Source organism: Acomys russatus, chromosome 1, assembly GCF_903995435.1.
Source record: "Acomys russatus chromosome 1, mAcoRus1.1, whole genome shotgun sequence".
NCBI classification, from domain to species: domain Eukaryota; kingdom Metazoa; phylum Chordata; class Mammalia; order Rodentia; family Muridae; genus Acomys; species Acomys russatus.
Window position 1 is genome coordinate 109,318,546 of NC_067137.1, and position 13,345 is coordinate 109,331,890.

Consider the following 13,345-nt stretch of genomic DNA (forward strand, 5'->3'; position numbering starts at 1 on the left):
ATTCTCCTCCCAGAACAAGTAAATTGGTCACTTTTGTAACAAAGGGACTCTATAGATGTGAAGTCCCTAATTAGATGACTTTATAAATGGGACAATAACCAGGTAGGCCTAAGCTAATCACATGAGCCTCTTTAAATCTGGGCCTATAGGTGAGAGGAGACCCAAAGGCCAAAGCCAAAGTACCTGAAGATACTGGCATGCTTTTGCTGGGTTAAAGGAAGAGAAGGTGCTGGAAAACAAATGCATACCATCTAAACTCTAAAAGCTTACAGTGGTCCTCAATGACAGCCAACAAGGAAACTGAACTTGAGTGTGACAATTACAGGCCCTGAATTCTAGCAACAAGAAGGTGGAACCTGAAAGTATGCAGAACCTCCAAACAAAATTCAAGTCTGGCTGACCCCTAGGCCTCTATTTTGTGATACCCTAAGCAGTAAACCCAGTCAGGTCCTGAAGACCAAGAGCAACCCAAGTGTGCGTTATGACAGGTTACTAAAGCAAACTGAAATCAACACAGTATCTCAGTGAACAGTATCTTCAAACACGTTTGCTCTCACCAAAAAAGCTCATATCAATATAATGCCATGTTCTTATTTATTCTGCCTCTTAAATACTTCTGAATTATATTCACAATTCTCAATATCAATTACCACTTAATCTTAACCTTTATATTCTATCTGAATTTCTGCAATAGCGTCCTAGCTGGTCCTCTTCACACATCCCCTTCAAAGCAGCAGGAATAATTTCTTATAACACAAATTAATATAATCAGTTCCCAGTTGGCTTCATGTTTATGCACAATGCCTAAGTAGTTTATCATAACCTACTAAATCTTGCATTAAATGACCCTTGCTGCCATTCCAGTCACATTTCCTGTAGCTTTCTTGGATATGATAGTCTAGCCAGAAGCCTTTCATACAGAAACCTCAGTATACCAAGCCATTTCTGACTTTTGAACCATCTGTGCTGCCCCTCTGACCGAAATGCTTTGCTCTGTGGTCCTTCACCCCATCCATGATAGCCAGGCTCTAAGCTTATGCATTCATAGGCTTCTCTCATCCACCTCACAATGTTGTTTCCATTAGACATACTCTGAAGCTATTTATGACAACTGCAATTCTAAAGTTAGTTATATGATCAGATACACAGGGTCTCTGTGTCAAATATTAGACAGTGATGGCAGAAGCCATTTCTAACTGTTCTCTACTAAAAATTCAATAATCCTCAAATGGATGAATAAAAACCACCATGGCTTTGCCTAGTTTATAATGAAAACCTTAGGTCAAAATTTTAAATTTTATATGTAGGTGGCCAATTAGATTTGTTCCATCCTAATCCTAACTATAACTGCTTACAAATAAATGGTGTGAGTGTAAAGGAAAAACAATATAAGATCATGGAAGTTTGTTAGTACACTGCTAAAAGTGGATTTGGACAGCAGTAACACTCACTTTACAATGTATTTTAAATAATTATTTAGAATTCTAAAGAATTACATTCTTTAAGAAATGTAATATCAGATCAGATTACTTACATGGTTAGAGGACAGAGTGCATCAACTGACAATTTTAGTTAATGATGGGATTTTCCACTGATGTAAAAAAATGTCTCATATAAAGAGAGCTCTGTGCACAGTCTCATACTTTTTTGCCTACAGAATTCCTTTAAGTATGGCTTTATTTTACTGATTTATCATTTTGTATCTGATCAAAAAATAAAAATTCTACTAATTAGAGAATTCACTTTCTTTTCTTTAGGATTAAAAAAAATAGAATGGCAAAGCAAAGCACTAGAAAGTCGACTGTCTTCCCACATTTTCCATATTATTTGTGCTATGTATATATGTATTTAAATATAATGGTACTCATTTATATCTTTTAAGCCACACTTTGGTATGGAAAATATAAAAAAATATTAAGATTAAATAAAGAAAAGAAAGTAAAAGCACAACTGACATGAAAAGAAAACTAAGGCTACAATCACACTGTCAGACGCTGTGTGCCACCCACCTAATACAAGTCTTCTAGGGTCAGGAATACTGGCACATGCCTGGAATCCCAGCTTGGGGAAACTAAAGCAGGAGGTTCATTGCAAGCTGCGGTTAGCCTGGGTTATAGTAAGAACCTTTGGGGGCGGGGGTGGGGGCATATCTACTCAGGCACCCACTCAGAGCATTCCTATGAAAAACAAAACAGCTGGTTCAAAGCAACACAGCTAGCTTTAGGGTAAGATCAGAAAGGAATGTCACATCTGGAGGCCTCAGAAAGGACAACGTTCTACCTCTACAAAGAATGGCGCTGCTTCTAGTTTCAACATAAATGGTTTAATTTACTGGTCCATGTTCTGCAATCACAACACTTGGGCAAAACTGTCTCTTGGAGGAAACTGAGCTGCTGGTTCAACCCATCTTCAGGAAACTGTTATAGCTTCCTGTTGCTCCTGGGAACATTAACATAAGTTCGATGTTTTGTTAACAATATCAATTTCTTTTCTTACAGTTCTAGAAATCAGAAGTCTGAAACTGAAGTAAAAATCAAAGTGACCGCAGAGCTGTGTTCCTCTGAAACATCCTAGAGAAAAATCAGTTACCCAATGTCCAGAGGCTGTAGGTCTCAACCCTTTTAAGCAATGGCATCACGCTGGTCAGCTTCCACCCACAAGTCACCTCTGTCTTTGGCGCGCCAATCTTCCCACCAGTGTGATTAGATAAACCAAGGCAATCTCCCAATCCCAGGATGCTTAATCACACATGCAAAGTTTGTTTTGCGATGTAATACGCAGCATACCCCAGGACTCCTGGGATTAGAACGTAAGTATCTTCAGGAAGAGGAATAGAGGTCATTATTCAGCCTACCACACAGAGTTCATCACAGGCTAAGGAGATCGTTCAACTAGTAACATGCTTATGACCTCACCTTCCCCAGAACCCATGCAAGGAAAAAAAAATCTGGGTCTCATAACTAGAATACACACTCCTCTATGTTGCAAATAATTTGGTATTAAAAATATTATTTACATTATTTTCAGGTCAGGAACACATAGATTACAAGTGGCCCATACTTGTAAGATGGAAATAGGCAGATCTCTGGGGTTTATTAGCCAGTTAGTATAAAGCCTACTTGGCAAGTCTAAAAAAAAAAAAAAAAAGCAACAGTGTATAGGCATAAGGTTATTATATAATCCAAATGCTGATTTGCTTATTTCTGTACCCCCCACATCTGGTTGCAATCCTTATTCTGAGAATTCCCTGCCTCAATGTTATATAAACACCCCTGATATGCCAATAAAATAGCTTACAGCCAGGGGAGAGAATAAGGCTGCAATTCCTGCCAGCCAGGGGAGGAGGAGTAAGAAGAGGAAATAGGGGATTCAGCCATGGGAGAGGTCCAAGAGACATCAGGAGAGAGATGCTGGAGCAGGAAAGCTACAAGTGAAAACCCAGTCACAAAAGACTTTTAAATAAAATAGCTAATGATAGAATTCTTTTAAGTACCAAGTTTACTGTCTCTATTCCAAACAATTTCATATTTAAAATACCATTTAGAGGCCCACTTGGACAAAACTTGAATGTTATAAAGTAACTACGATACCAAGTACTATACTAAAAACAAAAACTGGAAACTTGAGGGTTAGAAAGATAACTTTGTGGGTAAAATGTTTGCAATGTGGACCTATATTCAGATTACTAGCACCCACAGACAAGCTGGTGGTCCTTTAATCCCAGCACTTCAGAGGCCTAAGTAGGTGGACCTCTATGAATTCACACAGCAAGTTCCAGGACAGCCAAGGTTATAGCCCTGTCCAAAAAAAAAAAAAGGAAAGAAAGAAAAGATGGGTGTAATGGCATTTGAACGTAACCCCTTACTGGAAGGAAAAGCAGATTCCTTGGGCTTTCTGGCCAGCCAGCCTAGAAAAAGTGAGCTCCAGGCACACACAAACACACAAATTTATCTCCCTATTTTCCCTTCTATCTCAGGGGACAATGTCTAACAGATGATTGAAAAAAGAGGAAAAAGTGAGAGTTCACTTACAGTTTTCAGGCTATCTGAAGAGCAGAGAACTCATTTGATTTGAAGAGAAAGAGCTACAAGAGAGACACTGTTAGAAACAAACGCAGCAGGGCTAAGCTTCTATTTTAGAACCTATCCATGTTCCCTGACAAACAAGATAAACGCAGGAGTTATTACACCTTTTTGGTGAATACAAAGACCTGTAAATCATTCAGAGAATTCAAAGATGATACCTGTGGCAGCCTGTTCCCTCCCCTCCCACGCTCTTGAGGACTGACATCTCTCAACCCAAAATTTAGTGCAAAATTCAACCAACACAAAAAGGTGTCAGATTTTCCCTAGAGGAGCTCACACAAATCTCTTGTTCACATGAAAGAATTCCACCCTGCCCATCAAAACACATCTGTCTGCAATTCCAAGCAGCTTCCTTGCTCTACAGCAGAGGTTAATGCTAGTGCTGACACAACATCAGATCACCTGAGGCTTTTCCCCAGACACTTGACTCCCCTTTGACATGACGTTGACATGCCATTCTCTTTGCTTAGATTATTTTCTCAATCTCTGACATTCACAATAAAAAAAATTTTAAGGGATTTTCTTTTAGACTGTCAAGCATCTAATTGGGGGCAGGTGGGGGTGGGGGGTGGCAAGCTTGGCTGGTGAACCTAGTGGCCTGGGTTCAATCCCTGGAACCTATATGAAGGTGGAAGGAGAGAACCAACTCCATACACAACAGGGGACTGTTCATTTTCAGTGGGATTCTACATGATTCATCTGGTAAACTAGTAACTCTTAAAAGCAAGTAACAATTTTTGACTTCATCTATTGCATAGGAATACCATAAAACACCAGCTTACTTCTCTGGTGAGCAGTCTGGATGCCATCCTACCCAACACTTTTGCTTTGGGGATAAGAAAATTTAGGCTCAGAAAGGCAAATAATTTACTCCAGGTCATACAGCAAGTTAACCAGGAGCAGCTTCAAAACTTACAGCCTAACCTCTAGACTTTGTTAATTCTTTACTTAAAAGATTCCAAATAAGAGTATCAGTAATCAAACTCTCTATGGAAATCTGTAGTTGGTGGCAAAAAAATAAAATAAAATAAAAAGTCAATAAGATTCTTTGAGAAGCATCACAAAATAAAGCAGATACCTCTGAAAAACAATGAACAAAACATCTTCAACAAAATAATAGTAAATTGACTTCAGAAGCATGTAAAAGGGATCATGATCAATAGGGTTTATCCAAGAATATGAGGCCACCATAACATACAATAATCAATCATACAAATAAACCTCATCAATAAAACAAAACTACATCATCATTTCACGATGGAGAAAAAGCACTGGACACAATCCAGAACCCTTTTGCAATTAAAAAGAATGCCCAAACTAGAAACAGAAGGAAACTTTCTCAATTTGTACAAAGCATCATGGAAAACCCACGGCCAACCCTATAATTAGTGATGGGTGATTAAAGCTTTCTTGCTACGTAAGGCACTAGACAAGGATGTCTGAATAGTGTAGTTAACATCTCTAGCCAGGGCAATTAAACAAGAAAATGACACAAAAAGCATTCATATTAGGAAGAAAGAAGTAAAACTCTCTAACTCTCTCTCTCTCTCTCTCTCTCTCTCTCTCTCTCTCTCTCTCTCTGTGTGTGTGTGTGTGTGTGTGTGTGTGTGTGTGTGTGTGTGTTACATATACACACACTATATATAGGTAAATATGTATATAAAGATAATCACAATATAATCTAGTGAATAAAAATACTAAGACAAGCTGGACGTAGTGGCACATGCCTGTAATCCCAGCACTCAGGGAGGCAGAGGCAGGCAAATTGCTGTTGAGTTTGAGGCCAGCCTGGTCTACAAAGAGAGTCCAGGCAGGACAAGACACAGAGAAACCTTGTCAGCAAGGTTGTAGGACACAATAGATCTCTAGACACAATTAACATTCCAAAAATAAAAGAAAATGATTTCATTACAATTATATTATTATGCACCAAAAAATGAAATATTTAGGAATAAATTGAACAAAAGAAGGACAAACTTACATTCTGGAAACAACAAAAAACACTGTCCAGTAAATGAAAGAAGAGCGACACAAGCAGAAAGACATCCCATGTTCATGGACCAGATTTAACACTGCTAAGATGCCAACACTCTCAAAACTAATCCATTAAGTCAGTGCAATCTATATCAGAACATCACCCAAATAGCTTCTTTGAAGAAACTGACAGGCTCATGCTAAATTCATATGGAAAATCAAGGGACCCAAAATAACCAAGACACTCTTGGAAAGGAGAAAGTTGGAAGATGTATGCTTTCCAACTTCAAAACCAAGTTTGTAGCTTGCAGTTTTATGGTACTAAAGAGAGACATATAGACCAATGGAATAAAGTTGAGAACCTAAAAAAAAAAAAAAAAAAAAAAAAAAAAAAAAAAAATCTATATATCTGTGGTTACAAAAGGTAGAAATAACCCAAATGTCAATCAACCGAATGGGTAAACAAAGTATGATCTATCTAATACAAGGAAATACAATTTGTCAACAAAAAAATTGTCATATTGTGGATGGATCTTAGTAATAATTCTGGTGAAAAAATAGAGCTACAAAAATGCACAACTATACTATAATAAAATAATGGGCAAATGTATAGACAGAAAACAGATTAATGGCTAGCCCTGGAGAGTAGGAATGCAGGACGACTAATGTAAATGGGGATGAAGTTTCTTTATAGGTTGAGAAAAATGTTTTAAATTACTTTGATGGTTTTATCTCTGTAACTATGCTACAATTTGTTCCATACTTTAAAGGGATTGTATGGTATGTAAATTGTATACCTTAGATAAAGCTATTTAACAAAAGCAACATGTAGATTGCACCTTGCTCTCTTGAATCCTCTTTTGGGGAGAAGCCAGCTTCTGTGTCTTTCCTTTATGAAAAGGCCCAGAGACAGGAACTGGATACAGCCTGCCAAGCACACATGAATAGCAGTCTTTCAAGGGAGTCACCAGCCCTAGGTAAGTTCAGCTGACTGTAGCTCTGGGTAGCATCTTAACTATTTTGGAGGCTTTTAATTTTATTTTTAAAATTTCATATATGTATATTATATCTATCATCCATCTTCCCATCCCTTTTCTTCCTCCAACTTTCCTGTACCTCTTGCCTTGCTCCCTCAAACCTGGGATCCCTTTTTTCTTTTCTTTTCATTTGTTTTTTCAAGACAGGGTTTCTCTGTGTCGCCTTGGCTGTCCTGAACGTGCTTTTTTAGACCAGGCTGGCTTCAAACTCACAGCGATCTGCCTGCCTCTGCCTCCCCGAGTGGTGAGATTAAAAGCGTACGCCCCTTTTTCTTTAATTACTATTGCTACAGATATATACATAAATCTAGAAATGCAACCTGCTGACTCCACTTAGTATTGCTCATATGTATATGAATTTAGAGCTAACTGCTAGTATTAGATTAGGGGGGTCATCTCCCTGGGGAAGACTGATTCTCCCCTCTCTGAAACAATCATTAATTTCCTAGCTCTTCATCTAAGGATGGGGCCTCATGAAAATTCTCCAAGATGAGGGTCTGAGTCAGAACCATCAACTAAGCAATTCACACATGCCTAACAAACAGAAGTCACAGTCTATACGCCATTAGAGTTTCCATTGTTACTACACAATAGATTACCTTCTGCAACCCTCTCCCTAATGATAGGCAGTCTCCCAAAGACAGAATCTAATGAATTATCTTTCAAGCAGCCCATCCTCCTCTAAACGGTTAGTTTATCCATGGGTTTGCTGTAGTTGCTGGCATGTTAGTAGGCCATGATCCTATCACCTAGTCTTAATTAAACGAATCAAAAGCAGACACCTGATCAGAACTAAGCCAATAAAGACCATCTCTCAAAATTTAACTGAAACTGACAAAAGGATGGTGTCTTTCAATAGTTGAAGCCATAAAATGTAGAACTTCAATGCTGTCCATTTTCTATTTCCTGGAGGGAAACTGGACAGCGGGGAAGAAACTTGGCACATGGACTAGAAGAGATTTAAGGTGCAGCAGAGACAATGTGAAGTCTGGTGCTAGTGATTCCTCAGACCCGTCTTTCCAGTGGCAAAGCCACACTATTAATCACAGCAGTTAAAACAGCATTCACTACATAAGAGGTGACAAAATATTTGTTGAATAAATGAGTAAGTAACAATCTCATTTTTCACTTGTGTTCAACAGTTACATTTGACTATTTAAAGGCTAACTGCTTTACCTTTCTTTTGCTGCCTTTATACATATCCTGATTATTGGTTTATATGGTCTCTTCCTCTACAGCTAGACACAGAACATTTTCATAATCATCTTTGGTACCTTCAACCAGAAAACAGAAAGTACTCAAGAGTTTATGTTTAATTGACTTGTTTGATCTTGAATTCTTCAAGCTCCAGCTCTTATAGTTATTGTCATCAATTTACCAAGACCTAACATCTGTAAACCTTACCCTTATTTTTCTTCCAAAATTGAATTCACTCAACAAATATTTGAACATCTACCACATTCCACAGGCTGCAAATAGACCAAAAAAAAAAAAAAAAAAAGGTTCTGCCTTCAAGGACTTTACTATCTGACTATCTGACATGGACAGATAGACAGGTGTGTGTGTGTGTGTGTGTGTGTGTGTGTGTGTGTGTGAGAGAGAGAGAGAGAGAGAGAGAGGAGAGGAGACAAGCAAGTGTGTGTGTGTGTGTGTGTGTGTGTGTGTGAGCACACACACATGCCACTGTATCCATCCTCACGTTCCACTCTGTTAAGACAGGGCTCGTGTGCTCTTCCCCACTGTGTACACCAGGCTGCCTGGCCAACAAGCTTCTAGAAACTCAGATTCTGCCTCCAGCTCTCGTGGTGCTGTACAAGCACTAGGGTTACAGATACAGTACTATATCCAGAGTTTTGTGGGTCGTAAGGATTCAAACTCAGGTCTTCAAATTCGCATGGCAGGTACGTTACCCCACAGAGGCATCTCTTCAACCCCAGGTAAATGAATTATTACAGTACTATGTGTTTTGATGGGGAAGGTATGTACAAGCTGCTAAATAGGATTGAGAAGCCAAAGACGCTTATAGAAAAAGATAAAAGCCAGGTCATGTGATAATGGCTAACCACTCAGTGACTTAGTTTGTTTTCCAGGTACACTAGATTAATTCATACATTTTACAGTAAGATCTGATTATGGAGTAATTTTTTTAGATTTTCATTCAACCAACATTTCCTATTGCCTACTATGTGCCAAATAACCTGACTGACATTTTCCTAACAGTGTCTCATTCAATTTTCACATTTTATAGATGTAAAGAAGTAAGGCTGGAAGAGCGCAATGACTAAGTAGCAGAGCTAGTATTCATCGCTCTGTCTTCCAACTCCATGTCCAGGCATACCCTGCTATTCAGCTCATAACGGAGCCATTTCCAAGTCCTCTCACTGAGCTTCTAATTGCATCTTCATTCATCCTATGGCATACAATACAATCATCAACTCCCAACCCGAGAAATGACCTCATCAGCTCACATGGCTCTATAGCACCTATTACGGCACCATGTGCTAAGAGGAGCACAGTTGGCTGTTGATGGACGAGTGACTCAAGTTACATTTTAACAGTGTTTTTGACTATTACATCTGATCAGATGTTCATTGTTTAGCAATGAATTTAAATGACTGTTCCTTTACTTTGACATTACTAGTGAGTCCAGCATAGTCTCATCATCCATTGGAAAATTTTCTAAAGGAAAACTTGACTATTCACACAGTTAGTCAAGAAGGGGACTAAAACAGTCCTCACTGTTTTATACAGCAATAGCTTTGTTTGCAAAATCCAGAAACTGAGCAGTTGGCTGACTACTAACACGTAGATTGCCCCTTGGTTCTAGAGCAAAAAAACCTGCTTGTTACACCATGATCAGTGGCTGAGAGTGTGAGACTTCAGGTAGCATTTGCTGTACTGTATGATTCCACACTTACAGCAAGGAATCATTATGTAAGATGGGGGGGGGATCAAAATCCTCACTCTAGAAAGCATGTGACAGTGCACCTGGTGTAAACTAGAAATTAGTACTGGAAATGTATACTCAGAAAATGACTTAAAAGCCTGTTGAAAACATCAGTCGTTGATTAAATTTAGAGGGAAAAGCTCAGCCAAGGGAATCTTTACAGGTTATGGACTAACCTGCTCAAGATACATTAAAGAGAACGATTAAAACTGCAGTGCTTAAAACTGATAACTTGAGAAACCACAGATTTGACAGCTTACCCTAAGTCATAAGACTGGCACCCAAAGGAATCCTAATGAGCAATCTCTTTAAAAATGGCAAAAACTAATGAACTGTGGACCACAGATAACTTTACAATCTGTTTCAATCTGTCCCAAATAAAAGCAAAGAGGACAGGGCTTAAACCTGGAACCCACCACTTACCTTTTGGATCTACTTAATACAAGAGTCCTTCAATATGCCAGACTTAAGTGTCAATAATCTTATACCACTGAGACTATCAACAGAGAGTCTTTAAACTGCATTGGACGTTCAGAAATGTTTAAGTGTAAGGGGAGATCTGATCCCATGGGGATGAGGGAGACCGAAACTGTACCAATTGGTCCAGATAAGAATTTCCCAAAATAAGCCCCCGACTAAACACAATGAAAAAGCAATCCAATAAGTAAAAATCTTTGCACACACACATCTTTACTGATCTCCAGCAGCGGAGATGTGCGCGCTGAAGTCGCCCAGTGAAGCCTTTCACCTAGAACTTTTTTACATCTATAGAGCCTGCTTCCCAAAAGACGCCGAAAAAAAAAAAAAAAATCAAGGCGAGTATAGTACTTCATAACTCTAAAAGAAAGGACTCAATCCCAGAAGACCGTGAAGCCTCTTAACATCACCAGAGACTAAGCCGGGACCAACTACCCCTCATGTATCGGTCGGAGGATAGCTGTCCCTTAGGGATGGTGTGCACACGTACACGTACTTGTGTGTACGCACGCACACACACACACACACACACACACACACACACCTCCTCACACCTGGACCACAGTAGGCAGAGATGCACGGTAAAGTGAGTTCAAGCTAACGCCGAGAACATGTTTCGCTCGAGACAGCGTGTAGTGACAGATGTGTCACCTGTGCATGAAGGGGGGGACATGAACATGAAGGCATCTTTCCAGACCGAGCCCGATATTGGGGGGGGCCAGCAGGAGCAAACTATTCGCCCCGTACCCAGAGCCCTCCAGGACCCCCTTGACTCGCTCATGTCCACAAAGCCCCACCCGGGAGCCGTCCCCCCAGTCCGCGCCCCCCTTGGCCTGCGCGCGCGATCCTGCGGCTCTCGGGCGCGCCTCCGCGGCTGGCCCTGCCGGCAGAGGGCGGGGTCGCTCACCGGTCCGCAGCTCGTGCTTGACAGTAAGGAGCTGCTCGCCGCCGCTGTCCCCGCTAGTGCCCGCGCCGCCGCCGCCGCCGCCGCCCTCCCCCTCCATCTTCACCCTCTTTCCGATCGCACGGGTCGCTTCGATGGGAACCTGATGGGACAGCAGGCGCCCGTTTCCCCACAGCACCAGGATCCGAGCTGCGGCAGCGCCACAACTCCGACACTGAGGCGAGTCTCTTTCCCGCTCTGGCCGCGGAGCTCCCCCGCCTCCTCCCCTCTGCGGGCACCGCTAGTACGGCGCAACCCCGCGCCCTGCGCCTCCACCTCCTCCGCCTGGCCGCTCCGCCCACAGCCAGCCAAGGGGACCGCCCCCGAGGCCCCAGCGCTATTGGGCGCGGCGCGCGCGCGTGTCTGCCAGCGCCCGTTCCCATTGGGCGGCCGGCTCTGACGTTTCACGGGTCGCCCCGCCCCGCCGCTCGAATTGTTGTTGCTTGGCGGGGAGGCAGGAGAGGGAGGAGCGCGGACGCTCCGATTGGCAAGAGCCAAGCCTCGGCCCCACCCACTGGCCTTGGTGCGCACGCGCGGGCAAGGCCTTCCCTCTCCTGACCTCCCCAGAATGGTCACACCCCTTATTCCCCAGCTTCGATCTGTTAGTAAACAGTGTCTAGTAGTCAGGAGGCACTCCGGACCTCTGATTGGCTACTGCGGAAAGAGGCGGGGAAAGACGATTGGACCGCTTGGTCCGCCAATCACCGTGGACAAAAGAGGGTCCTGGAGCGAAGCGCTTGTCACCCACGTGTTTGCGCGCGCGCGCGTCTGAAGGTCTTAGGCAAGCGATCCGCAAACGTGGGACCGCCTGGAAGATGCCTCGTCCTCGGCACTAAATTAAGTGGGTTTTCTGTTTAAATACAGGTAGGGGCTGGCGAGATAGTTCTGTGGATAAAAGTGTTTGCGGCCAAACCGCAGTGTGATTCCCCGTATATTGGAAGGAGAGAGCCAACAGGTTGCCCTCCGACCTCAACACAAGCTTTCTGGCACGCATCACCCACACGTTCTCACACGCAAGAGTAAGTTTTTTAAAATTAATTACAGTAAGGCTGGAGAGATGGCTCAGGGGTTAAGAGCACTGTCTGCTCTTCCAAAGGACCTGGGTTCAATTTCCCAGCACCCACATGGCAGCTCACCAACTGTCTGTAATTCTAGTTCCAAAGAACCTGACACTCTTACAACAATAAACATAAAATTGAATTTAATTTAATTTAAAAAATAAATACAGGTAATTCATACACAGAGAAAGTTAAGGTTCTGGATCGCGATGAAGAATTGTGGGGGAAATTTTGTTTTTTTCATATTTGAAGCTCAGTACAACCTTGATCAGAAGGTCCTTCTGCCACCACCTCCCAGTGCTGAAATTGGTGGCAGGTGCCACCATACCGTGTTTATGTAGTGCTGGAGGTTGAACTCTGGGCTTTATGAATGCTAGGCAAGCATTCTACCAATTAAGTTATATCCTTATCCCAAGTTATTTTTTTTTCATGATTACCAGACGCAAAGGGTGTGATAAAGAATTTAAACAATAAATAAATAAATAAAAATTAAAAATAAGCAAACAAACAAATAAAAAGAATTTAAACCAAACTGTAGAGCCGTATAAAGCATTGGAGAACCGCACATATGGCAACAAATATTCTCAAGGCTTTTAGGGCAAGGAGGAAATCTGGATTGCCAATTTAAAGGACAAGTAAAAAAAAAAAAAAAAAAAAAACCAAGGCAGACATTTCACACGGAGGTAACTGAACCCAGCTCTGGGTCTCAAGCAGGGCTGGTGGGTGAAGTGATGGGTAGGCTAATGGAAGAGCAAGGCAAACAGCTGAGTAGACAAGGTGAGTGTATCTTTGCTTTTCTCCTTGTAAGAAAACACCTTGGCAAA

General features: G+C 41.6%; 1 protein-coding gene across 2 annotated transcripts in view; it reads right to left on the minus strand.

Annotated features, from left to right (window-relative positions):
* Positions 1 to 11,742, minus strand: part of Rps6ka5 (ribosomal protein S6 kinase A5) — a 168,498-nt gene extending 156,756 nt beyond the window's left edge. For both annotated transcript variants that reach the window (XM_051150521.1, XM_051150516.1), the window contains exon 1: positions 11,428 to 11,742. In XM_051150521.1, the coding sequence (XP_051006478.1) occupies positions 11,428 to 11,524 (97 nt within the window). In that variant the 5' untranslated portion in view covers positions 11,525 to 11,742. The remainder of the gene's footprint in view (positions 1 to 11,427) is intronic.
* Positions 11,743 to 13,345: the final 1,603 nt, after the last annotated feature.